Genomic DNA, 27,882 nt, shown 5'->3' on the forward strand with positions numbered 1-27,882 from the left:
TTTGCATTACAAGGCATTAACGCCAAATACTGTTAAGGAGTGTGAATAGATGGCACTCCGCTCCATAAAAAATCCCCTTCAAAATAAAAGCACAGGATTTTATTTATTTTTTCAGGCAAAGGCCCGCGACCCACTGAAAACGGGTCCGCGACTCACTTTTGGGTCAAGACCCACCAGTTGAGAATCACTGCACTAAAGGAAGTGGAGAAAAAAACATCAAAATGTGTGTGTCAGTTTAAAGGCCCTTTTCACACCAGAGACGACAACGAAACTGCGTCATATTTTGTTGGTGATTTTTCCAGTTCAAACCTCTCACACCAAAGCAGACATGAATATTTGTGTTCTGTTCTTTAACACCGCCACACAATCATCGTTGTCATTGTTTTTACTATAATAAACCTACACTCAATTATACACGCTGCAAACAGGCTCCTTATTCAAAGTATGCAAAACTGTGTGGATAAGTTACTATGCGGCCGCACTTCCTATGTGTGGTGCCAAACAAGCATGTTATTGTAACAAGTCTAATTGCTGAGCTTCTTTGCATTGGTTTTAATCATTAATGACTGGACTGAACATAGTCTACATATAAATGTATTTATCATATGCAATGCATGGCTCAATGGTTAGTTACAAGGCTTAATGGTTACTTCATAATGATCAGCTTGTAAAAATATATGTAGCCCACCTTCTCAATTCCAATTTTAGTTCAGATTCTTCAGATGATACCGCTGTTACAAATGTAGGTGAATTGGAGAGGGTCTACGAAAATATAGAATTTAGGAATGTGCCGACAATAGCCCAATTTAAATGAATATACTCTGACTAAGGTGCAGAGAGGCCTGGTTAGCTTATGATACAGCTATACTGTTCTATGAGTTCAAAGTCCCATGCATTCATATGTAGCCCTGTTTAGCCCTTACTTGTGTTAGATCCTGGGGTACTTCTGGCCCGATACGGGGCTACTTACTGACTCAGCTCTCTATTAAAAGATTGTCGAGCTGGTGTTCTTGCGAGGGAACTCGCCTGGCTCCGCTAACTGCCGTTACTCCCAACGTCTACCCTGCTTCCTCCGGTCAGAGCGCACTCGGCCGAGAGACCAGTCCTGGCCCCGGGCGCTCCCACCAGTCGCGTCGGTTATGGCAGCTTCCCTCTTATGGATCCGTGCTCTTGGTAAATGCCAGGTTAGGTTTTAACGGCTAGGATTAATTCTTTCTAAAACCGTAAGGGATTGTTAAGTGGATTCGGTCTCTAGGATAACCTTTCAGAACTCAGTTGTTAGACATACAATGGCTTTAACTTTTTACTACCACGAGGAACTTTTTACTACTTGAGCAAATGAATGCACTTGAGAAATTTACTTTAAATGCAGATTAGATATTTATTGCAGGTTATATTTGGTTAGTTTGCAAGGGTTAAAGCTACAGCTCACATAAAATGTTACTACACTTGATTCGTTACTTTAATTTTCTTCTTCGATTATACTCATTAGTTTTAGATGCCGAGACGGCTCGGCTGGAGCTGGATGTTCAATGGTGCGATGAAAAAGGTTCTTTTGGAGTTGTTAGGAGCGAAGGTCTGGCCAGACCCTCGGTCCTCCTGCTCTGCAGCGGAGCCCGTTCAACAGTCCTCAAAACTCAGTACAAAGTCTTTCTCGGGCTGCTGCATCTTCTCCGTTGTCCAGATGTTAAGAGTCGAGCAGTGGGGAGAGGAAAACCTCCGTTTTTAATTCTTGTTGTCCACGAACAGCGGTCTTCTTTCCGTGAACGGAGACGAAGTCCTCAATACATCAGTTGTGATCGTCCGTATCTTCCCTCTGTGCTCTTGGACGGCACTCGTGTTGAAATCCCAGTGTGCTGCCTGCAAACGTCTCCTTTTATGTCTCATTCGGGCTTTATCAGCCCCCTCCTGTTCAATACATGATCTCATCCCCCCACCCTCTGGAAAGGGCGTTGGGTTCGAACATGTCCGTATAAGTCCAGGCTTCCTGCCTGTGACTCATCTCTTGCAACATTCTCCTCCTAACTCCACCCATAACATCTGCCTCTGATTTCTGCAAAGTCATTCTGACTATACATTTCTATCTCAGCTCCAGTTACACAGAACATTTGTTAAACACTTATTATAATAGTTATATCACTCTATGCATTTAAACATTCGTTACATATTGATTAAACATTTCGTTATATAATTCATACACTTTATCTTTTGATTACACTTTATTCTGAGTATATGCTTTGTGCTCTTATATCCTGATTCTCCCTTGAATGTGCTCACATGTTACCGAGGCAGCTCTGAGGGGTCAACTCTTCTTGACACTTGCTACGTTGACATATGCTTCACTTTAACAAATGAATATTTAAACAATCAACATTTATTATAACATCAACATTGTGACCCACAGAAAAATACAACATAACACACAATAATAATACCCAGGATATGATAGTCAGTGTGACGGTACCAGGACGTTGGCATGCTTATTTGAGCTCAGTTGAAATCCTGAAGGAACATTTGCAGTGGTGGGCCGTCAGGGCCTTCAAGGCCTTCTCTGCTGGCCTAAACAGAATCACAAAGTTATAGCTATTTTATAATTTGTCTTAAATACACTATGTATTATAATTTCTAAAATTATTTTATTATCTCATTGCACAGCTCAGTTGCTCTGCTTCCAGTGCAGCTTGTTTTAAGTAGAGCTTTTATCCAATCAGATTTCACCTCTGTGTCTCTAGGTAAGAAGAGAGGCCCGAGACCTGCAGACTCACAAGTGAATCCCTTTGCAGTTGAAGTGAATGGGGACGATATTGTTGATTGTCATAGTGTTCAACCAATCAGATCTTTAGTTTGACATGTTGGGCGTATTCTTTGATGTGTCAGCACCTGCTAGCTGGCCTACAAATACATCAGCATTAACACTGTGATGGGGAAATATGTCATAGTCTTATGCTTTAGGGTTAAAAGAATGTAAGTCTATAAAGACACTATGCTTCAAAGAAAAACATCTGCCTTGACTGGTTTCCTTCTTCTGTTTATTCTTGTTTGCGAACCAAGATAACAGCATGCTGGCTGGGCATGAATGTCCATGCATTTGAATGTGTCGTCAGAGCACCTCTTGCAGATGACGGTGATGTATCTGTGAGACTGTGTTCTCTTTGCTTGCAAGCAAATAAATTGACTATTACAACTTTGATCGTTCATCCAGACTCTGTTTCATTTGACATTGATTTGATAACACTTTGACACTCTTCTGCCGACTATTCATAGAAATATTCCACAACAACACGCAGCTCAGTTTTGTGGTGCAGCGCTGCAGTGAGGTGCAACGTGTGCTGTGATTGGTCAGTGGGCGAGCACGTGACTATCGTGAATTGAAACTTAACTTGCCAGCAGAGCTTAGTTGGAGGAATAAGAGTTCAAATTGAAAGATATGGAAGAAATTATAACATCTTTAGGGTTTTGCCTGGTGTAGTTTATTCATTTTTTTACCTAGCTTTGTTTTTTTAACACTCAATGGCTGAATAAGGAGGAGAAACGGATTTAGTGGCGGAGTTACTGACAACGCCTTTCTCAAGAAAGAAGGACATCGTAAGAAATGGTCAGAGGACACCATAGCATTTGAAAACTTTTGGAGAGACTCAAGTGGATCCACAACTCAACGAAAGACTGTGTTGCTGTTCATGACAAATTTGATATGTATAATTGTTTTGACGAGCATTTTAATATCCTTTGGCTTTCTGATTTATTCTGCCCTGCACCTGTGAAACCCTGTCCTGATATTCCTGTGAATTGTGGTCTTCCATTTAGCTCGTTACCTTTTACTGTACAGAAAGTACATAAAGCACTGAAAGGCAAATGGGCCAGTCATAGTGATCCTTGTACTTTTTAAAATCAGAAGCTGATTTTATTCGAATTGGGTATCATCAGCATAATAAGGTAACATGCATTGCCAAGTGCTATGACCTGGAGTGAGCATTTAAATGGCGAGGATACGTTAAGGTGAACGTTAAGGTGAACCTTGAAGGGCCCCACATGACAAGGGGGCAGAAGTTAAGAGTTAATTTCTAATGAAAATGACTTCATTTTTATATGATAAAGTAAAGCAAAAGCAGACTACAGCTGAGCCAAAAATTCAGCTTCATGATGAGAATAATTTGGTCCACTCTATCACAAGCTGTACAACGTTCTCAAAGGCACCAGCTGCCGGTGGCCCACTCGCTATCATTCTGATATTGACACATGCTTGTGCAATGCTTCCTAGAAACTATAAGCAGTGACAAACCTGAACAACTGCTCTTAGACACCACTGTTTTTATTTCCCGTTCAACTGATCTTGAATGCCGTGGCAGGGCAATTCACCTTTCGGTACCGAGAGAGGACCATTTAGGGTTCCAGCGAGAAAGTTTAGCGAAGAGTGTCGTAGAATGCACTTTTCAGAAACTAATGTTGGGATCTAAAGGAGCGTGTTTGGGTTATCAGCATTTAAGAAACTGAATTCTTGACATCAATAGAATTATTGATGTATGTAACAATTATTAATGATTATTAATAAAAACGGGGCACCACCCTGCGAACAGGGACCAATAACCAAACGATAAAACTAAGTCTCATAATTAGTAGTCACTCATAATGTCAATAGTCTGCGTATGACTATACATTCAGTGACAGTGAAGGTTTTAAGTTCGAGCACAGGCTACTACATACAGTCTTATCAAATACATATGCACAAGTAATCACAGACGACTGCTCCTTAAAGTATAACAGAGTTTATTAAATCAAAATAATAAATGATCAGATCAATTAATATTGCAACCAACAAACGTTATCATACAATTTTATATGCCTAAACTAAAGAATGAATAAAATGGATGAGGGTGTATGTCTGTGTGTGTGTGTGTGTGTGTGTGTGTGTGTGTGTGTGTGTGTGTGTGTGTGTGTGTGTGTGTGTGTGTGTGTGTGTGTGTGTGTGTGTGTGTGGGTGGGTCTGTGGGTGAACAGGAAGGAGAGTCTTACAGCTACCGCTAAAAACTACAAAGATGGCGGCGTCGAGTGACGCGGGCCAAAAGGGGAGGGGCCTTAAGATACTACAGCTAAACTAGCTAAACTACCACCAGATGGCGGAGTCGAGTGACTCGGACAAAATGGCGGTGAGACTGCTGTATGTAATCACGTGTGCCGATGCAGCACGTGTGTTGTGAGGCGATCGTTTCAACGGGGTTTCCCCAGGGGCAGAGATAAGAAAGAGAGAGCAAAGGTGGGGGTCATGAATCAAGCTTCTGCGGGCGGTCCGCGTTGCAGTGAGAATGGGGATCGCTGGCGTATCGTACACAACGTGCCGTTGTCGGTAGAACTGCCAGCAGTTATGTACGATTGCCGAGATTCCACACTTCACTCACAGAGCTGATTTAATGAGGAGAGAATAATACACGAAGTGTAGTAAAACAAATGAAAAGAAATCAAATAAATCCCAAGCAAACAGTCATAGTTAATACACGAATACAGCGGAGCTTCTCTGCTCCGTAAAGAGTTGCGTAATATCACGCGACAGTAACTTAAACACAGAAAAACACGGGAATATCAACATATAAATGAATGACCTGAATTAAACTTATGTTAATTTAAGTTAAGCTATGCCCAGATGCCATGAATCTTACTTGTCGATGCTTCGTTGCAACGTTGAAGTGTTCGTGGCAAAGCGGTCCTTTTTCTCGGCAGGAAGGGGGGGGGGCTGCTTGCAGCGCGGCTGGTAGCGGGCGCTGTGTGTCGCACGGCTTTTGCTGGTGCGGCTTCGGTCCGTCGTGGCGTGAGCTCGTCCTGGAGCGAAACGCAGACGTGAACTATCCTCGCTGCAGGGAGGACAGTTTAACTTCGGCTGAGACGACGTGGTCCGTAGGTCTCCCGGTAATCATCGGTCAGGAGAGGATTAGACGTCTTCCTGCCGGAGTGTGCGCAAAAAGAAAAAGAAGGAAAAGCAGAGAACGGATCGCTGAAGCGGATTCGTTATCGCGGGCTGTTTCGTCCAGCGAAATGGCTCGTGACCTGTCAGGGTTTGAGTAGGGGAGAAGGGCCGTTGCGTCCTCGTGGCCTCCGTCGTGCTGGAGGGGGGAGGAGAGGCCGATGTATCTTCATGCGTCCAGGACGACGGTCCGGGTGAAGAGCGGTTGCGTGCTCCCTAACTCAACCGAGGTCGAAGGGAAAAAGCATGGAGGTCTGATCTACAGACAGTTTTATAGAACAGTGGCTGAACCACAGGGGGTCCCGGAGCCCCTTGGCTCTCGGCCAATGAGACTGCAGCGGTGCACCCAGGTGACTTCAGGAACCATAGTTTTTTGGGGGGGGGGGGGATTCACACCCAAGTGTGAAATTCCACCCAGAGGAGCTGGCTCTCATCAAACTACAGGTCAGGATGAGACCTTTGCTTGAAAAAGTTAAGGCCTGATTCTCTTTGTCCACAGCACATATTGAAGCCATTTGGTCAGACCCCAACACTAATATAATGAATGTTACAAACATGTTATATACCCAATTAAAGAAGAGATTCTGGGCAACAATATCCTTTAAGTCATTTTACACACTCACGATTCTACACAACTAATATAATCAACTAGAAGATGTACCACAATGTTGTAGGTGCGTGGAAACAAACAAGGAGGCATTTCTGCATTTTACTACTGTATTTTATTTCTTACACTGTTCTTAATTGCTGTTAAATCTCCTTTTCTTTTGCCTTATGTTTTGATGCTTTTAATGGTTTTAAAAAGGACTGCACAATATATCGCCATTTCCTCCGGGACCGAGTTCGTGCAAGGCGTACACTATAAAACGCAGATCGGCAGAGATCTTTTCCAGACGTGGTTTGTGTGTTAGTAATTGCAGAATTGCGGCAGTGTATGGTTGATTGCGTGCAGCGCAATGTCTCAAGGAGACATCGATTCATATTTAGAAAGTGCACAATATGTCGGCATTTCCTCCGGGACCGAGTTCGTGCAAGGCGTACACTATAAAACGCAGATCGGCAGAGATCTTTTCCAGACGTGGTTTGTGTGCGAGTAATTGCAGAATTGCGGCAGTGTATGGTTGATTGCGTGCAGCGCAATGTCTCAGGGAGACATCGATTCAAAAAAGCGAGTGTCTCTCCACTCCGGTTCTGCCCTTTACGCACCGGTCACATGACAGCGCATCCACTCCCAACGCCCTCACCGACAAAACCCGGGCCGGTCCTCTGCCCGAGCACAACAGTGCGCACCGCACAATAACCTCGAGCCAACATCCACAGTAAACCAACACCTGATACGCGTACCTGTTTATCTGTAAGTGGGAGCACGTGCGGCTCTAACAGTTAACCCCTTCGGGAAACGAGGGGGGTGAAGCCCTAAACATTGTTCAGTAAACAAAGAATCATTTCAAAGTGGAGTACCGTGGCCTGATTGTCCTGCTGAATCTCTAAGGAAAGAAATGTGGCGCTGCACCACTGTTTGTGCATTATGTACAGTTTTTCTTTACTTTCTATGCTGGAATACCTGGCGTCAAACCTGCTGTCTTTAAGTATGAAACATATAAACAGAAGCACATTAGGCCTACTAAATAAAAAGGAAAATGACTGAGGGATAATCTTCAAGACAGGGGTCTAGATTGAGTAAAAAAGCAGGAGCAACTTTCAGGCCCTGTCATTTCAGATGATATAATGTTTAATTAAAGCATAAATAACACACAGTAAAGCCCAAGTTTAGTTCCCAGCTTTGCACAATTGGAGGTCCAGCCTACAGAGTAAATGTATCGTTTAAAATAAATGGTTTCTATCGTTTCCATGTTTTATTTTTGCAAACTAATTCCTTGATAATACACATAAAATAAAAAAGATGTAGTGCAATCATGCAGCATCACTAAAACTAAAAGCACAAAATATATTATAATTTATCTGTTGCCTACAGCCAGAGGCCTTTGTTTCACATCATCCTTCATCTCTTTCTCGTCCCTCATTTCCTGTCAGCTCTCCACTGTACCCTCTAATAAAGCAACAAAAATACAATTGAAACAAATCCTGATCTGACCTGCAGGAGACCCACGGACTGAAAACCTGAATGTGTGCTGAACGTGCTGCATGGAGTCTGATGGCTGTAATGCAGAATAAGACTTCATGCGAAACAAGCCTTAGACGACATCATGTGTTGTTGGAGTTAAAGTAATAACTACATAGTTTACATATGTAGTCATTTGACTTCACCACATGGCTGCTACCTAAATGTGATGGACACCATTCTAAAAGAATCAATCTTCACGATGTTCCACTTCACATCATGTCTAATTGAACCACATGTGGGAAGTTTTGTTGTACTTGTTGGCTACATAAGATAATCATCTCGTCTGTATCTAAAGGTGGTACCAACAAGGCAGAGAGGGAAACACTTGAATCCTTTACCGCCATTGTGCTCAGCTTTACAGGGAGCTCGTCAGAAGTGAAACGATCTAAAACGACGCTTAAAAAATAAAATTTAAACCAATCGTGTTCCGCCCATACAGGTCAAATCAAACTCATCTTTTGACACTCACCGTCCAACCATGCAGCCTTCCTCCTCGGCTTCCCTGCTGTACTTGTGTCTGGCGGCTGGCGGTCCCAGGGCATCAGATGTGCCGAAGAACACTGCAGAGGAATACACTGCTATTCCAGATCTCCCTGCTCTGACGACTTCATATCCTGGACTGGCTGCCGTTGAAGACGGGGGAGATGAGGAAATCTGGACGCTGTGAATTCCCTCAAAAGCATCCATGTCTCTCTCAGGCTCCTCGGGAACTTGTAGACGTCTCCACTGAGGTTACAATCAGTTTGTCAAATGCTTTTAGTGGTGTTTAGTGATCCTGATATACCTGCGGGTGCCAAGCACAGACAATTCAGAAGAGAAAGAGTTTCATCCTGGAATTTGGAATCACACGAAAACTAAAAAAGTTTCACTCAATAAACCTCACAGTCAAAGTCGTTCAGTAGCCAGTGGACGAGTCAAGACCTCTGCAGTGTTTGAATAACTTACACACGTGCCAGAGGAGCTCAGGCTCTTTTATTTGCCGGTTCTCATGCTCAAGGAATGTGTTTCTTTGTGAGATATCCAGTGTAAACATTACTTCAACTTAAGTTAGGACAGTATCATACACGAGAAGCTGCGAGAAACTTAATCCAGGATGATTTAAGGACAGCAAAAATGCACAGAACATACTCACCAAAGTGTTCAAAATTGATCTCTAGTCGTTGCAGGAGCATCACAAATCTGTCAAAACAGCTGAAATCGTGCTTTAATAATCTCAAGATTGAACTCTGTCCGCACTTCTCTCTGCTTTTTGGTCTCCTGGTTAGACAGGAAGGGTTAATCACTAACACCCTCTGGCCAGTTAGAGTACAGCTGTACACATTTCTTCCAGCAGAGAGAGAGAGGGGGGGGGGGGGACGACGACACACAGTCTCACCTGATCAAGAGGTTTCCATGAGGAAAAACCGAATGACACAAAATGAATCAATGTTCCCTGTATAGGTGTGAACTGAAATCAAGAAATGAGAATACGTTCAAACAGGTTGTGTGTTCACCAAAAGCCAGAGATAGTTAACTGGGTGTTCCACCTTGAGTAAACTGCTTTCATAGAGTTATATTTCAAAAATGTCAACACAACTACTCAGCACTCGTGCCTTTCAGCAACCAATTTGTGGCAGTGTGGGCGCTCTGCTGTCCTCAGATTTGTTCAGATTAACAGGACCTGGCCTCACAATGCAGCTTTGTTGCTGAAGCAGATTAACACATCAAGTGACCGGAGGTGTAGGAGTCCCCTGCTCTCTTTTTCTTTCCGGCTTCCTTTTTTTCCCCAACATCATTCCAACGAACGCTGCGGCTACACATCTCGGGCCACAGTGACTCCGATGGACAGACGTTTTCATGTTGCGTGGTAGGTAAAAACTTCACAGCTTTGTGTTTGAGGCCCTCGCATGTTGCATTTGCCTGTTGTAGCCCCGCGAACATCTCCTCAGATGTATTGGTGTATTTCAGATCTATGAAATAAGGGAAAATATTATTTGAAATGGTTATTTAAATGTGCAGAAAAATGGAAAATCAGTATCAGTTGATTAAGAGAAACCAAACATATGGATTAAAGAGTACGTAGAGAAAATATATGTTTTTTTTTTACTTTATCATTTTAGATTTGTGACCAAACTGGCCTTATGAGATCCAGGCTGATCGCTGACGTTGAGCTGAGACGAAGCACAGAGAACACAGCCACACTGGTTTGCTTCATGTCACAACACAGTCACCCAGCAAGTTGGCCAGCAAGCAGCAATGACTGTAACGTACTCTCGCAGGGTTGCCGATGCAGGTCTGGGGACCTTCTTTCACCTGCTTCTGCGTTGGAAGGGCAGCATTTATAAACTGCTCTATAGAGAGCTCATCATCTTCAGTCTTCTCTACTACTTCTTCAGCATTGTTTATAGGTACTCTCATAGCAGAACTTCAATCTTCTATATTTTTTTTTACCTAAACATCTTTGTTACGGGTCACTTAGATTTAGTTCATTGAAGAAGTGTGACCGAGGTACTAAGGAGGACATTCTGTAGTTGAAACTTCAAACTACGTAACAGAGACACGGTTTCTAAATAATAATAATTATTTCTTTGGCATTTCTGTACTGAAATTTTGTGTTACTTATCGGCCGATATATACGCCCGATATTGACGATAAGTATCGGCTAATATCAGAACCCGGACCGATTTATCCGCTCCAGTGGCAGCGTTACTTAAAGGCGCTATGTCTACGAGATTGAGAGCATTTCTGTTGCCTCTCAGCGGCTCTAAACATGGCTGAACAATGCAATGTTCTCATTTTAATTTTGAGATCCACTTCATGTTCTACACAAGAGTTTTTGAGTTTTTTATTAAATGGCTTTACTTTATTAAAACAGACAATTTTCTCATTTTGATAACATATGGAAGTCATTACAACATGCCTATGTTACAATGAGAACACATTTTTTGTTTTAATAGGATAAGTTGGTGTGTTACTTTAGCAGTAAATGTTTCTTGTTTGTGATACAACAACATACAAAAATTGAGGTAATAAGAAAAGTTTTATGCAAAAACGGATTCATTTGGGATGTTGTATGTTGGACCAGAAAGTGTCACAGGGCTCACCTCCCTGTGTTTTAGTTGTAATGGGCTCAATAGATGTTTCCTTCACCAGGTTTGTGCTTACCGATGACCAGAAGAGGCTGTTTGAGAAGCTGTCGATATACTGTGACCGCTATGCAGAGCTCATCCCGGTGTCTTTTGTGCTGGGTGAGTTGAGGCTGACTGTTTCATGGATCTACATCTCAATCTAAGACCATTCTCCTGGAAACGATCACAGGAGGTTGGCATGCACTTCTGTACTTGCAATGTTCTTTTTTTTTTTGCCAGGCTTCTATGTCACCTTGGTTGTGTCCCGTTGGTGGGGCCAGTTTGAGAATGTCCCCTGGCCGGACCGCTTGGCAGCATTAGTGGGTGGTCATGTTCGGGGAACAGACGAGGCCTCCAGGCTGACCCGACGGACTCTGATGCGATACGCCAACCTCTCTGGTGTGCTCATCTACCGCTCCGTCAGCACGGCCGTCTACAAGAGGTTCCCCACCATGGAGCATGTGGTGCGGGCAGGTACAACGTGGCCACGAAACCACCAAAACTCACTGTCGCTGGTACCAGTCATAAGACAACAACATCAAAATCTGCTGAATCTGTTTGCACTATTTAAAAGAAGAAGAAAAAAGAAGAAAACTGTGTAAGGTGGTCCAGCATGGAACCGGTTGAGACTCAGTGTGTTTCCATCTGATGTGGTTGAACTATTTGTATGCTACATGCTACTGATGTAACGGCTGAGTAAAGAACTACAAACATGGAAACAAACGTCTTAAATGCTTTGTCTCTTCGTGTCATTCCTTTATTTCCATGCCGTGTTTGTGTCTCTCAGGTTTGATGACGTCCGATGAGCTGAGGCACCTGGAGGACTTGCGCTCTCCTCACAACAAGTTCTGGGTTCCCTGCATGTGGTTCGTCAGCCTGGCTCTGAGGGCTCGGATTGAGGGTCGCATCAACAACGACGTGGCTCTCACAGCCATTCTCACTGTAGGTCATCAAGTGCATCTGTCTGCAGGCCGAAAGAGTTGAACATCATCACGTTCTGAAACATTTTTTAAAATTGCTCCCCCCCCCCTCATTTAGCTGTTCTGCTTTTTTCCCTCTGTTCAGGAGTTGAACAGTTTACGGGCAAAGTGCATGAAGCTGTATGGTTACGACTGGATCAGCCTGCCTCTTGTCTACACTCAGGTTTTGTTGATATACTGTGTTGTAACTGAAATATCGTAGATGCATTTGCGATTGAACAAATTGAATGAACAGTTCTTGTGTTGTGATAAATGTGCAATGATTAGGTGTCTAAAAAGAGATAACACTGCTAATGGCGATGTAGAGCTTATATTAGGCTGCTGGTGGGCGATAGAGAATGACATTTAGTGTGTCACTCTAATCCGAATCATCGTGGACCTAAAATCATTAACTCAGTTTGTCAAATTAGAAATCTGACCAAGCAAAACACAATGAGTGCACAACAATAATGCAAAGACTTGACAAGAGACCGTTTCCTCAAAGGGAGTTGTGAAACACGCGTGACTCGTGTTTTTTAACCAGGTGGCCACAGTGGCGGTCTACAGCTTCTTCCTGGCTTGTCTGATCGGTCGTCAGTTCTTGGATCCAGCTCAAGGCTACTCCGGTCACGATCTGGACTTCTACCTGCCCGTGTTCACCCTGCTGCAGTTCTTCTTCTATGTTGGCTGGCTGAAGGTGAGGTTCAAGTCACGCTGATGCTGCACAAGAAATGCTCTTCATTTGTCCTGCCGAGCTGTATTGTGGTGTCTTTCTGCTCGTGGTCTCAGGTGGCTGAGCAACTCATCAATCCTTTTGGAGAAGACGACGACGACTTTGAAACCAACTGGCTCGTCGATCGCAATTTACAGGTTTGGATTCAAACTATTTGCCACTTTCACATCAGCCGCAGACAGAGGCGGTCTTATTCTTCCTGTTTTGATTTGTCTCTCAGGTGTCCTTGCTGTCGGTGGACGAGATGTACGACAGCCTGCCGCTGGTGGAGAGGGATATGTACTGGAATGAGTGTGAACCTCAGCCTCCCTACACTGCTGCCAGCGCTGAACATCGCAAACCCTCCTTCATGGGCTCAGCCCTGGATATCAGGTTCAGTAATGTTTTTACTTTCTGGCAGACAATTCTAAATACCGAGAAATACTCTCCCAACCATATAACCACTTATTTCATCTGAACTAGTGTTCCCAAGGAGGAGATGGAGTTTCAGTCCAATCTGGAGCAAATTAAAGAACACGAGGAAGCCAACTACTCCACCCCGCTGCTCGGAGGGCTGGGTCGTGTCCTCGGTGTCCAGTCCCCTAACTTTCCTCGCTCCTCCCGCGTCTCTCTGCTGCGCCGCCGCCCTGGAGCGCCACTGAGCCGCTTCCCTCTTTACCTGCACCCAGAGGCCTCATTGACTCCACCGCAAAGCCGCCAGCCTCTGAACCACGAGCGAGATCCAGACTATGCCTTCTCCACCATGCCCCTGAATGAGAGACCGGGTTTCTACAGCTGCCCACAAACACCCATCCACTGTGTGCCCCCCGCGGTGCCTCGCCCTCGACCTGCCCGGCGAACTCAGAACGAGTGGAACCGCAGCTGCAGCTCCCTGGCTCCTCAGATGGCGGGCTCACAGCCGCTGCCCCCCGACACCCCCAACCACGTCCCCCCACCCTCTGCTTTCCCCTGGCTGAGTGAGGATGGCGAGGTCCAGAGTGCCCCTATGTTCTCGTTCCCAGACCCTCCGCCTGAACTCAGACCTGAACACAGACCTGAACACGGCCTGCTGTCTCGCCGCCCTCCACCACCGCGCCTTACTCTGGACACCCTCCCCTCAGCTGACAGCCAGCCCGGGCCCCCGAGTGCTCTGACTGCAGGAAGCGGAGGAGAACGGGTGTTCTCGTTCACTCCTCCTTCCCGAACAGCAGCTACAAATCCCCATAATCCCAACAGCAGCTCTGGCAGCATTAATGCAACAAGCACCAACGTGACGGGAAGTCTCTGCAACGGTACAAGTCACACTCATTTTAGTAGCCATGGGAATTTCAGCACCAACATGAGATCAAGCAACGGGGGCACCAATGGTGGGCTGAGCAACAACATGGACACCGTTTCCACTTCGGCGCCATCGCAGCAAGAAACCAATCAGCAACACTCGCCCAATGACTCAGGAATCTCATTGGCTGAAGGAGAGCTGCTGGGCGTTTTGGTGGACGGTGGCGTGAAGAAGGCGGCAGGAGGGAAGGAGCAAGAATGAGAACACAAGGTGTGACAGACCGTGGGTTTTGTATACATGTGGCATTCAAAGTATTTCACACAAACGCGCACGAATTCATGTTACATCTGAACTGTATTAGTCATCTGGAGCCCTACACACAATAGATACGTATGTGTTGCAAACACAGTAGTTAGGCTCTACTTTGTTAAACTGTTATAGAACAATTAACCTACTTGTAAGAGATTTAACCCTCAACATGTGAAGGAAAAATAAGAAACTAGTTAGGTCTGAAACTCGACAGGAAAATGTGTATATTCTAGTCTTTTCAGCATTGTTTCCATCAGTGCACTCTTTAATAAATCATATGCATTTCATGTTTAGTTAATTTTTTTAATAAAAAAAAAGTGTAGTCTTGAAATTACTTACTATTTTTATTGGATTATATAAGGAAACGATGTACACATAACAAATAGAGAACCGATGCATTTCTGCTGGAACAATATCGTTATGCATAAGCTAAATGTGGATCATATTTGAAAAATGTGAAATTCAATAGCAGAGGACTTGGACGGTGTATGGAAGAACTTTACAAAATGTGGGAGGGATTTATCATCCCTATTGAAATAGAATGCCTGTGAATAAAGACATTTTGTTTTAGTAATCTCCAAATTTAAAGGGACACAAAAAGCAGTGGGCCAAAAAAAAAGAGCCAATCTGAATCAGGTAAAATAATGTGTAAGTGTGCACTGGCCTTTACAGCGAATAAAATGTTGCGCTGAATAAGCTTTTATTAGGCTTCACAAATAATCAAATCTAAAAACCTACACAAGATTTCTTTTTTTTTTTTGTTCAATCATTTTATTATAATTTACAGCCGGTAGCTTCACGCATTATACAAATGAAAGTTTTCCAAACGTTTACATCCCACTGAGTTATAAAACACACCCATGCAACCTCATGTCCAAACCCACGCATGAAGCACCAAGTCCACATACTAGAAAGAATATTTACAGATTAAACTTTATACAGTAATATAATATGTGTATCTGCAGCAGTGTACAGACATCACTTGCCTCCAAAGGGAGGAGAGTGCCACACAGCCGAGCTGGTCCGTTTGAAATAACGAGGCTTGCTCTTGTAAAAGATATTTTCCAGTTTTGGTGGCGCAATTGTTCCAAAGAGAGAGTCTAGATCAGGAGGGTTGAAGTACTGCTTCATCATGTTGTGCTGCAGATTGAGAGCTGGAGGGGAACAAATTAAAGACAATGTTGTGATTTAAGACGACGCATGAGACTGACGTCACACTGTGCAAACCCAAAATAAGTCTGGTAAAAAGTATTAGTGGAATTAACTCAATTTGGAACAAGTCACAATATTACAATTGACTGACCTCAGCAGGCCTGCGGGGCCTAGCTATGGGTGTTAAACTATGATTGGACAACAGAGGACTTGGTCAATTTCAGCTTCGTGCATTACAAAAAATATTACTAAAGTGAATTATAAACAACGCTACAGAAGGCGAGGTAAATAGGTTGATCATCATAATAAATGACCGTGATATTAAATCATCTCTGCCCAGGATGGAACGGGCTTCCTTGGGGCAGACTCGTCATCAGTGGAGTCGTCACTGTTTTGGTCCATCCCGTAATCGTCCCCAAATTTGGGCAACGGTTTGTTGCCGGCCTTTGGAGTGATGGAGTACGATTGTGGCGATCGCTGCAGAGGATAAAACACACGTTTCCATAGTGTTCAAAGACAGGAACAGATTCAAAACATCCGCCAAGAACGCATTATTTAAACTTACCACAAAATCCACTGTCTTATTGAGGTCAGCACCTTTTCCTACAGGCGGCCCATTACAGAGTGCTGCAAGAATTCGGAAAAGTGGTAAATATGCCCTTCACTGTTGCCTACAGGTTTCTTGCTGATTTTAGAATATTAAACGCTATGAAGCAGTTATTCAATGAGTGGGATCAAGTCCAAATGTAGCCAGTGTAGATTCTTACCTCGATATCCACAGTCACATTCAGGCAAGAAGCCGCCTACAGAGGGGACAATCAAGAGGTACATGTGACTCCACTGGGGATAGAATCGATTCAAGTCTTTGTGTCAACGTTTGCAGGTGTACCTAAAGTAAATGTCCCCCTGTTGGTTTACCTTTGCAGAAGCGGCCTTTTGAGCAGCAGCTTCTTGCTCTTCTGCAGCTTTCTCTTCTGCAGCTAATCGCCGCTCCTCCTAGTGGAACAGAAAGCTTTCAATTAAGCCAAAACTAGTGGTGTCACGGATCAGTTTGGGTGCATTTTGGCTTCCCTGTAAATTATAATGACGGGGTATGGGTGGTAGACAAAACCATTACGGTACATAGGCATTGTTTACAAAGAAAGCCATACGAACACGGCAATACATCGAGCATGGCCACACATTTGAAGCGCCACCATCCTGGTCTATCAGCGACGGCGGGAAAGCCGCAGCAACAAGGTATCCTCGCAGCATTTAAGAAACAGTTTGTGGCAGAGTCAGACCGGGCTAAAGCCATTACAGCATCAAGTGGGGTCTTTATTGCTGCGGACATGAGGCCATACTCAGTGGTAGAAAACAAAGGATTTCAGAATATGCTTAAAGTGCTTGAGCCACGTTACGAAGTCCCCTCACGCAACCACTTCAGTGGGAAGATCGTTCCAGGCCTATATGAAGACGAAAAGATCAAGACGAGTTAACCAAGGCATCCTTTGTTGCCATCACCAAAGACGGGTGGACCTCCAGGGCAACGGAGAGCTACGTGACTGACCGCTCACTTCATCACGGCGGAGTGGGAGATTCATAGTCCGGTGCTGCTGTGAGAGTCACACAGCCACAAACCTGGCACAAGTGCTGACAGAAGCAGTAGCAGAGTGGAAGCTATATTCCAAAAGCAATATTCCAGTCACCACAGATAATGCCAGGAACCAAACAAATGCAGTCATAGAAGCTGGACTGGGACCACAGCTACCTTGTTTTGCACATGTGATCAATTTAGCATCACAAAGGGGAATCTCAGTGAACCAGATGGACCGCCTCCTTGGGAGAATCAGGAAAGTAGTTTCATTTTTCCACCGAAGCACAACAGCCACTCATGTGCTTCAGACCAAGCAAGAAATGCTACAGCTACCGTCCCACAAGCTCATACATGATGTCCCAACAAGATGGAACTACACTTATGACATGCTGGAGCGTTATCTTGAGCAGCAGGCAGCTATTTACTCTGCACTGACAGACAAGACGCTGAAGAAAAATATCAGAAACATCGTCACCTTGTCCGATGCTGACGTGAAAATTGCAGAGGATGTCCTCCAGGTGCTCAAACCCCTCAAAACCATTACAACCCTATTGAGCACTGAAACTACACCATCTGTGTCCATGATCCTACCTCTGAAATCCATGGCCCCAAGTGAGGATGACTGCACAGTCACTAGAGATGTGAAGGCTGCCATTAGAGGGGACCTGAACCCCAGATACATGGCCCCCCCTAATCTACAAGACTACCTTCATAGATCTACTGCACTAGATCCAAGGTTTAAGTCCCTGTCTCACCTAGACCCTGCCCTATGCTTGAGAACATACAATGATCTCTCCACTGAGATTATGGCCACTGAAGAGGTAACAAAAAAATGAATGAGAGCGATTTATTTCATTGTAGTCATCCCAATTATAGTTTCATGAAACATGAGATAATTAGTTTTACAGATCAAGTAAGTGCAGGGTCAAGCCACAGAGCACGCATTGACAGGACCAGACTCAGAGGCATCTCCTCCACAGAAGAAGTCAGCCATAGAGGAGCTTTTTGGAGAGACCTTTGCGAGCAAGGATGATGACCGCCACACCTTTGCCAACACGATCACAGAGGAAGTGGCACTCTACAAGGCAGCAACTGGCATTCCAGTGGGGGGTGATCTGCTGGCATGGCGGAAAAGCAATCAGTGTAAATACCCTCACACTGCCATGATGGCAAGACGCGACCTCGCTGTACCTGGCACTTCAGTGCCTAGTGAGAGGGTGTTCTCCACAGCAGGGGGCATAGTGACTGCAAAAAGCTCTACCCTCTCCCCAGAGAATGTAGACAGTCTCATCTTTTTGAAGAAAAATTTAACATTGTAGATCATTTCATAGGAACGGTAGACATTCCACGTTTATTGCAGTGTATTTGAATGGAAGGAAGTAAATATAGACAAATTGTTGCCTCGCAGTTCAGTTCAGTTAACAGTGTAAGCCAGCGCCGGTCTGCTCTGCTTTCTTTTTCACGCTGTAGACATTTGCAGTTTTTTTTCTTTCAGTATTGACTAAAAGAAGAGGGTATCAAGTCAACATAATTCATGTTTCACTTAAACAGAGTTGAGTTTTATTTATTTCATTTTGGATACCATCAATATTTTTGTTTTTATGAGAGGCTATAGCCCAAAGTTTTTTGCTTTCAGTGTTCTTGTACTTATCTACTTAATAAATGGAAAGCAAAGTTACATTTGACTCCTCCCCTTTTCTTTGCTGATCCGAAAAATTATCTGAACTCCTGAACCGTGATCCGAACCGAACGTGATCCGTGACACCCCTAGCCAAAACATTCGGCAAATTTCAAACAGTTTTTAATTTCATTATGGGGTTTTCCAGGAATTAGATGTATTTTGACAATTAGCCTGCCGATGGCCAGATGTTTCAGCTGACATTTTCCTTAACATACGCTATCTATTAAGAAAGGGCACCACTACTGCATTCTGTGCCCTTCTTTAATGCTGACAGCACTGTGGAGATAGGCTAGAAATATCATGAAGAACATTTCGATAAGAGGTAAAAGGTATTGAGGAATCTTTCCAGATGTGAAGTTACCCTGACCAGAGACATATACATTTCTACACTTTCTTGCTTTTAAAGCTCTTTTCTACCATCAGATTATGTTGCTCTTTGGCAGTCAGTAGAACATCTGTTTTATTGGACAGTTCTCAGAAGTCAGTGTTTTCCATTTTGTTTGCAGGTGTACCTAAAGTAAAGTAAATGTCCCCCTGTTGGTTTACCTTTGCAGAAGCGGCCTTTTGAGCAGCAGCTTCTCGCTCTTTGGCAGCTTTCTCTTCTGCAGCTAATCTCCGCTCCTCCTCCTAGTGGAACAGAAGTCAGTGTTTTCCATTTTTTTTGGGCTGCTAAATCAAACACCGTTTGACACGCGTTTAAGACATTCAATTTCTCACCAGTCTTTTCAAACGTGCCTTTCTTTTCTCCTCCAGTTCTCGCCTCTCTTTCTCTTTCGCTGCTCTCTCCACTTCCTGCTGCAGAGCAAGAGCTTTTTCTTTTTCCACTCGCTCCCTGAAAAACAGACATTAAGTCAGGAACTGTTTTATTGCTTTCACCAATGCAGCTTTCAGTTTAATCCACCTTTACCGTGTTGAAAAGCTAATCAGATTACTTGGTGTATAAAGCAGCTGGTATGGTACTATTGATAGGAGTATTGAAGGCCACCAATAACCTTTCAGCAGCAGCTAGGCGCCCTCTCTCCAGCTCCAGCGCTCGGCGAGCTTCAGCCCGCTTACGAGCTCGCTGGTCCTCCTCCTCGGCCTTCTTAGCCAGTAACTCCTGCTGCCGCTTCTCTTCCTCCTGGAGTTAAAACAAAACGCGTACAACATTTAAAAAAAAGGCTGATTGCAAACCGAAGATTATGTTACTTTATAAAAAATAAAAAAAAGAAGAAAAAAAACTTCCCGCTACATGACAAGATGAAAAGTTGTACTTTGGACACAAACTGAACATTTTGTTGCAACGTCTCGAAAAATGCACCTAAACGGTCACAATGCGACAGCCTGCTATGCGCCATGTAGTTCTCAGCTAAATTCTTTGCAGTCACACAGACTTGATATACATGATGTCCCAACAAGATGGAACTACACTTATGACATGCTGGAGCGTTATCTTGAGCAGCAGGCAGCTATTTACTCTGCACTGACAGACAAGACGCTGAAGAAAAATATCAGAAACATCGTCACCTTGTCCGATGCTGACGTGAAAATTGCAGAGGATGTCCTCCAGGTGCTCAAACCCCTCAAAACCATTACAACCCTATTGAGCACTGAAACTACACCATCTGTGTCCATGATCCTACCTCTGAAATCCATGGCCCCAAGTGAGGATGACTGCACAGTCACTAGAGATGTGAAGGCTGCCATTAGAGGGGACCTGAACCCCAGATACATGGCCCCCCCTAATCTACAAGACTACCTTCATAGATCTACTGCACTAGATCCAAGGTTTAAGTCCCTGTCTCACCTAGACCCTGCCCTATGCTTGAGAACATACAATGATCTCTCCACTGAGATTATGGCCACTGAAGAGGTAACAAAAAAATGAATGAGAGCGATTTATTTCATTGTAGTCATCCCAATTATAGTTTCATGAAACATGAGATAATTAGTTTTACAGATCAAGTAAGTGCAGGGTCAAGCCACAGAGCACGCATTGACAGGACCAGACTCAGAGGCATCTCCTCCACAGAAGAAGTCAGCCATAGAGGAGCTTTTTGGAGAGACCTTTGCGAGCAAGGATGATGACCGCCACACCTTTGCCAACACGATCACAGAGGAAGTGGCACTCTACAAGGCAGCAACTGGCATTCCAGTGGGGGGTGATCTGCTGGCATGGCGGAAAAGCAATCAGTGTAAATACCCTCACACTGCCATGATGGCAAGACGCGACCTCGCTGTACCTGGCACTTCAGTGCCTAGTGAGAGGGTGTTCTCCACAGCAGGGGGCATAGTGACTGCAAAAAGCTCTACCCTCTCCCCAGAGAATGTAGACAGTCTCATCTTTTTGAAGAAAAATTTAACATTGTAGATCATTTCATAGGAACGGTAGACATTCCACGTTTATTGCAGTGTATTTGAATGGAAGGAAGTAAATATAGACAAATTGTTGCCTCGCAGTTCAGTTCAGTTAACAGTGTAAGCCAGCGCCGGTCTGCTCTGCTTTCTTTTTCACGCTGTAGACATTTGCAGTTTTTTTTCTTTCAGTATTGACTAAAAGAAGAGGGTATCAAGTCAACATAATTCATGTTTCACTTAAACAGAGTTGAGTTTTATTTATTTCATTTTGGATACCATCAATATTTTTGTTTTTATGAGAGGCTATAGCCCAAAGTTTTTTGCTTTCAGTGTTCTTGTACTTATCTACTTAATAAATGGAAAGCAAAGTTACATTTGACTCCTCCCCTTTTCTTTGCTGATCCGAAAAATTATCTGAACTCCTGAACCGTGATCCGAACCGAACGTGATCCGTGACACCCCTAGCCAAAACATTCGGCAAATTTCAAACAGTTTTTAATTTCATTATGGGGTTTTCCAGGAATTAGATGTATTTTGACAATTAGCCTGCCGATGGCCAGATGTTTCAGCTGACATTTTCCTTAACATACGCTATCTATTAAGAAAGGGCACCACTACTGCATTCTGTGCCCTTCTTTAATGCTGACAGCACTGTGGAGATAGGCTAGAAATATCATGAAGAACATTTCGATAAGAGGTAAAAGGTATTGAGGAATCTTTCCAGATGTGAAGTTACCCTGACCAGAGACATATACATTTCTACACTTTCTTGCTTTTAAAGCTCTTTTCTACCATCAGATTATGTTGCTCTTTGGCAGTCAGTAGAACATCTGTTTTATTGGACAGTTCTCAGAAGTCAGTGTTTTCCATTTTGTTTGCAGGTGTACCTAAAGTAAAGTAAATGTCCCCCTGTTGGTTTACCTTTGCAGAAGCGGCCTTTTGAGCAGCAGCTTCTCGCTCTTTGGCAGCTTTCTCTTCTGCAGCTAATCTCCGCTCCTCCTCCTAGTGGAACAGAAGTCAGTGTTTTCCATTTTTTTTGGGCTGCTAAATCAAACACCGTTTGACACGCGTTTAAGACATTCAATTTCTCACCAGTCTTTTCAAACGTGCCTTTCTTTTCTCCTCCAGTTCTCGCCTCTCTTTCTCTTTCGCTGCTCTCTCCACTTCCTGCTGCAGAGCAAGAGCTTTTTCTTTTTCCACTCGCTCCCTGAAAAACAGACATTAAGTCAGGAACTGTTTTATTGCTTTCACCAATGCAGCTTTCAGTTTAATCCACCTTTACCGTGTTGAAAAGCTAATCAGATTACTTGGTGTATAAAGCAGCTGGTATGGTACTATTGATAGGAGTATTGAAGGCCACCAATAACCTTTCAGCAGCAGCTAGGCGCCCTCTCTCCAGCTCCAGCGCTCGGCGAGCTTCAGCCCGCTTACGAGCTCGCTGGTCCTCCTCCTCGGCCTTCTTAGCCAGTAACTCCTGCTGCCGCTTCTCTTCCTCCTGGAGTTAAAACAAAACGCGTACAACATTTAAAAAAAAAAGGCTGATTGCAAACCGAAGATTATGTTACTTTATAAAAAATAAAAAAAAGAAGAAAAAAAACTTCCCGCTACATGACAAGATGAAAAGTTGTACTTTGGACACAAACTGAACATTTTGTTGCAACGTCTCGAAAAATGCACCTAAACGGTCACAATGCGACAGCCTGCTATGCGCCATGTAGTTCTCAGCTAAATTCTTTGCAGTCACACAGACTTGATATACATGATGTCCCAACAAGATGGAACTACACTTATGACATGCTGGAGCGTTATCTTGAGCAGCAGGCAGCTATTTACTCTGCACTGACAGACAAGACGCTGAAGAAAAATATCAGAAACATCGTCACCTTGTCCGATGCTGACGTGAAAATTGCAGAGGATGTCCTCCAGGTGCTCAAACCCCTCAAAACCATTACAACCCTATTGAGCACTGAAACTACACCATCTGTGTCCATGATCCTACCTCTGAAATCCATGGCCCCAAGTGAGGATGACTGCACAGTCACTAGAGATGTGAAGGCTGCCATTAGAGGGGACCTGAACCCCAGATACATGGCCCCCCCTAATCTACAAGACTACCTTCATAGATCTACTGCACTAGATCCAAGGTTTAAGTCCCTGTCTCACCTAGACCCTGCCCTATGCTTGAGAACATACAATGATCTCTCCACTGAGATTATGGCCACTGAAGAGGTAACAAAAAAATTAATGAGAGCGATTTATTTCATTGTAGTCATCCCAATTATAGTTTCATGAAACATGAGATAATTAGTTTTACAGATCAAGTAAGTGCAGGGTCAAGCCACAGAGCACGCATTGACAGGACCAGACTCAGAGGCATCTCCTCCACAGAAGAAGTCAGCCATAGAGGAGCTTTTTGGAGAGACCTTTGCGAGCAAGGATGATGACCGCCACACCTTTGCCAACACGATCACAGAGGAAGTGGCACTCTACAAGGCAGCAACTGGCATTCCAGTGGGGGGTGATCTGCTGGCATGGCGGAAAAGCAATCAGTGTAAATACCCTCACACTGCCATGATGGCAAGACGCGACCTCGCTGTACCTGGCACTTCAGTGCCTAGTGAGAGGGTGTTCTCCACAGCAGGGGGCATAGTGACTGCAAAAAGCTCTACCCTCTCCCCAGAGAATGTAGACAGTCTCATCTTTTTGAAGAAAAATTTAACATTGTAGATCATTTCATAGGAACGGTAGACATTCCACGTTTATTGCAGTGTATTTGAATGGAAGGAAGTAAATATAGACAAATTGTTGCCTCGCAGTTCAGTTCAGTTAACAGTGTAAGCCAGCGCCGGTCTGCTCTGCTTTCTTTTTCACGCTGTAGACATTTGCAGTTTTTTTTCTTTCAGTATTGACTAAAAGAAGAGGGTATCAAGTCAACATAATTCATGTTTCACTTAAACAGAGTTGAGTTTTATTTATTTCATTTTGGATACCATCAATATTTTTGTTTTTATGAGAGGCTATAGCCCAAAGTTTTTTGCTTTCAGTGTTCTTGTACTTATCTACTTAATAAATGGAAAGCAAAGTTACATTTGACTCCTCCCCTTTTCTTTGCTGATCCGAAAAATTATCTGAACTCCTGAACCGTGATCCGAACCGAACGTGATCCGTGACACCCCTAGCCAAAACATTCGGCAAATTTCAAACAGTTTTTAATTTCATTATGGGGTTTTCCAGGAATTAGATGTATTTTGACAATTAGCCTGCCGATGGCCAGATGTTTCAGCTGACATTTTCCTTAACATACGCTATCTATTAAGAAAGGGCACCACTACTGCATTCTGTGCCCTTCTTTAATGCTGACAGCACTGTGGAGATAGGCTAGAAATATCATGAAGAACATTTCGATAAGAGGTAAAAGGTATTGAGGAATCTTTCCAGATGTGAAGTTACCCTGACCAGAGACATATACATTTCTACACTTTCTTGCTTTTAAAGCTCTTTTCTACCATCAGATTATGTTGCTCTTTGGCAGTCAGTAGAACATCTGTTTTATTGGACAGTTCTCAGAAGTCAGTGTTTTCCATTTTGTTTGCAGGTGTACCTAAAGTAAAGTAAATGTCCCCCTGTTGGTTTACCTTTGCAGAAGCGGCCTTTTGAGCAGCAGCTTCTCGCTCTTTGGCAGCTTTCTCTTCTGCAGCTAATCTCCGCTCCTCCTCCTAGTGGAACAGAAGTCAGTGTTTTCCATTTTTTTTGGGCTGCTAAATCAAACACCGTTTGACACGCGTTTAAGACATTCAATTTCTCACCAGTCTTTTCAAAAGTGCCTCTCTTTTCTCCTCCAGTTCTCGCCTCTCTTTCTCTTTCGCTGCTCTCTCCACTTCCTGCTGCAGAGCAAGAGCTTTTTCTTTTTCCACTCGCTCCCTGAAAAACAGACATTAAGTCAGGAACTGTTTTATTGCTTTCACCAATGCAGCTTTCAGTTTAATCCACCTTTACCGTGTTGAAAAGCTAATCAGATTACTTGGTGTATAAAGCAGCTGGTATGGTACTATTGATAGGAGTATTGAAGGCCACCAATAACCTTTCAGCAGCAGCTAGGCGCCCTCTCTCCAGCTCCAGCGCTCGGCGAGCTTCAGCCCGCTTACGAGCTCGCTGGTCCTCCTCCTCGGCCTTCTTAGCCAGTAACTCCTGCTGCCGCTTCTCTTCCTCCTGGAGTTAAAACAAAACGCGTACAACATTTAAAAAAAAAGGCTGATTGCAAACCGAAGATTATGTTACTTTATAAAAAATAAAAAAAAGAAGAAAAAAAACTTCCCGCTACATGACAAGATGAAAAGTTGTACTTTGGACACAAACTGAACATTTTGTTGCAACGTCTCGAAAAATGCACCTAAACGGTCACAATGCGACAGCCTGCTATGCGCCATGTAGTTCTCAGCTAAATTCTTTGCAGTCACACAGACTTGATATACATGATGTCCCAACAAGATGGAACTACACTTATGACATGCTGGAGCGTTATCTTGAGCAGCAGGCAGCTATTTACTCTGCACTGACAGACAAGACGCTGAAGAAAAATATCAGAAACATCGTCACCTTGTCCGATGCTGACGTGAAAATTGCAGAGGATGTCCTCCAGGTGCTCAAACCCCTCAAAACCATTACAACCCTATTGAGCACTGAAACTACACCATCTGTGTCCATGATCCTACCTCTGAAATCCATGGCCCCAAGTGAGGATGACTGCACAGTCACTAGAGATGTGAAGGCTGCCATTAGAGGGGACCTGAACCCCAGATACATGGCCCCCCCTAATCTACAAGACTACCTTCATAGATCTACTGCACTAGATCCAAGGTTTAAGTCCCTGTCTCACCTAGACCCTGCCCTATGCTTGAGAACATACAATGATCTCTCCACTGAGATTATGGCCACTGAAGAGGTAACAAAAAAATGAATGAGAGCGATTTATTTCATTGTAGTCATCCCAATTATAGTTTCATGAAACATGAGATAATTAGTTTTACAGATCAAGTAAGTGCAGGGTCAAGCCACAGAGCACGCATTGACAGGACCAGACTCAGAGGCATCTCCTCCACAGAAGAAGTCAGCCATAGAGGAGCTTTTTGGAGAGACCTTTGCGAGCAAGGATGATGACCGCCACACCTTTGCCAACACGATCACAGAGGAAGTGGCACTCTACAAGGCAGCAACTGGCATTCCAGTGGGGGGTGATCTGCTGGCATGGCGGAAAAGCAATCAGTGTAAATACCCTCACACTGCCATGATGGCAAGACGCGACCTCGCTGTACCTGGCACTTCAGTGCCTAGTGAGAGGGTGTTCTCCACAGCAGGGGGCATAGTGACTGCAAAAAGCTCTACCCTCTCCCCAGAGAATGTAGACAGTCTCATCTTTTTGAAGAAAAATTTAACATTGTAGATCATTTCATAGGAACGGTAGACATTCCACGTTTATTGCAGTGTATTTGAATGGAAGGAAGTAAATATAGACAAATTGTTGCCTCGCAGTTCAGTTCAGTTAACAGTGTAAGCCAGCGCCGGTCTGCTCTGCTTTCTTTTTCACGCTGTAGACATTTGCAGTTTTTTTTCTTTCAGTATTGACTAAAAGAAGAGGGTATCAAGTCAACATAATTCATGTTTCACTTAAACAGAGTTGAGTTTTATTTATTTCATTTTGGATACCATCAATATTTTTGTTTTTATGAGAGGCTATAGCCCAAAGTTTTTTGCTTTCAGTGTTCTTGTACTTATCTACTTAATAAATGGAAAGCAAAGTTACATTTGACTCCTCCCCTTTTCTTTGCTGATCCGAAAAATTATCTGAACTCCTGAACCGTGATCCGAACCGAACGTGATCCGTGACACCCCTAGCCAAAACATTCGGCAAATTTCAAACAGTTTTTAATTTCATTATGGGGTTTTCCAGGAATTAGATGTATTTTGACAATTAGCCTGCCGATGGCCAGATGTTTCAGCTGACATTTTCCTTAACATACGCTATCTATTAAGAAAGGGCACCACTACTGCATTCTGTGCCCTTCTTTAATGCTGACAGCACTGTGGAGATAGGCTAGAAATATCATGAAGAACATTTCGATAAGAGGTAAAAGGTATTGAGGAATCTTTCCAGATGTGAAGTTACCCTGACCAGAGACATATACATTTCTACACTTTCTTGCTTTTAAAGCTCTTTTCTACCATCAGATTATGTTGCTCTTTGGCAGTCAGTAGAACATCTGTTTTATTGGACAGTTCTCAGAAGTCAGTGTTTTCCATTTTGTTTGCAGGTGTACCTAAAGTAAAGTAAATGTCCCCCTGTTGGTTTACCTTTGCAGAAGCGGCCTTTTGAGCAGCAGCTTCTCGCTCTTTGGCAGCTTTCTCTTCTGCAGCTAATCTCCGCTCCTCCTCCTAGTGGAACAGAAGTCAGTGTTTTCCATTTTTTTTGGGCTGCTAAATCAAACACCGTTTGACACGCGTTTAAGACATTCAATTTCTCACCAGTCTTTTCAAAAGTGCCTCTCTTTTCTCCTCCAGTTCTCGCCTCTCTTTCTCTTTCGCTGCTCTCTCCACTTCCTGCTGCAGAGCAAGAGCTTTTTCTTTTTCCACTCGCTCCCTGAAAAACAGACATTAAGTCAGGAACTGTTTTATTGCTTTCACCAATGCAGCTTTCA

General features: G+C 43.7%; 2 protein-coding genes across 11 annotated transcripts in view; one reads left to right on the top strand and one right to left on the bottom strand.

The window, feature by feature from the left end:
* Positions 1–11,523: 11,523 nt before the first annotated feature.
* LOC306786617 (bestrophin-1-like) lies at positions 11,524–15,408 on the top strand. Of its 2 annotated transcripts, XM_079297436.1 has the most exons (7): positions 11,524–11,649; positions 11,973–12,127; positions 12,251–12,328; positions 12,689–12,841; positions 12,934–13,014; positions 13,098–13,249; positions 13,340–15,408. In XM_079297436.1, exons 2-7 carry the CDS (start codon positions 11,978–11,980, stop codon positions 14,394–14,396), a joined length of 1,671 nt encoding a protein of 556 aa, XP_079153562.1. In that variant the 5' UTR covers positions 11,524–11,649; positions 11,973–11,977; the 3' UTR covers positions 14,397–15,408. The 2 variants fall into 2 exon arrangements, with proteins under 2 accessions (XP_079153562.1, XP_079153561.1); XM_079297435.1 differs by lacking the exon at positions 11,524–11,649 and having other exon boundaries at positions 11,788–12,127.
* Positions 15,409–15,459: 51 nt separating this feature from the next.
* LOC306786567 (uncharacterized protein) overlaps positions 15,460–27,882 on the bottom strand; it is a 28,388-nt gene continuing 15,965 nt past the window's right edge. For 2 of the 9 annotated variants that reach the window (XM_079297426.1, XM_079297427.1), the window contains exons 25-38: positions 27,710–27,824; positions 27,539–27,619; positions 25,272–25,399; positions 24,997–25,111; positions 24,826–24,906; positions 22,558–22,685; positions 22,283–22,397; positions 22,112–22,192; positions 19,846–19,973; positions 19,571–19,685; positions 19,400–19,480; positions 16,515–16,592; positions 16,364–16,399; positions 15,584–16,073 (exon numbers count right to left, since the gene is read on the bottom strand). In XM_079297426.1, the coding sequence (XP_079153552.1) occupies positions 15,918–16,073; positions 16,364–16,399; positions 16,515–16,592; positions 19,400–19,480; positions 19,571–19,685; positions 19,846–19,973; positions 22,112–22,192; positions 22,283–22,397; positions 22,558–22,685; positions 24,826–24,906; positions 24,997–25,111; positions 25,272–25,399; positions 27,539–27,619; positions 27,710–27,824 (1,438 nt within the window). In that variant the 3' untranslated portion in view covers positions 15,584–15,917. Of the gene's footprint in view, positions 16,074–16,161; positions 16,224–16,363; positions 16,400–16,514; positions 16,593–17,369; positions 18,291–19,399; positions 19,481–19,570; positions 19,686–19,845; positions 19,974–22,111; positions 22,193–22,282; positions 22,398–22,557; positions 22,686–24,825; positions 24,907–24,996; positions 25,112–25,271; positions 25,400–27,538; positions 27,620–27,709; positions 27,825–27,882 lie in introns of those variants that run through there. The other 7 variants (XM_079297428.1, XM_079297432.1, XM_079297430.1 and 4 more) reach the window with 7 other exon arrangements.

Source organism: Melanostigma gelatinosum (assembly GCF_949748355.1).
Source record: "Melanostigma gelatinosum genome assembly, contig: SUPER_1_unloc_2, whole genome shotgun sequence".
Taxonomy (NCBI): Eukaryota; Metazoa; Chordata; class Actinopteri; order Perciformes; family Zoarcidae; genus Melanostigma; species Melanostigma gelatinosum.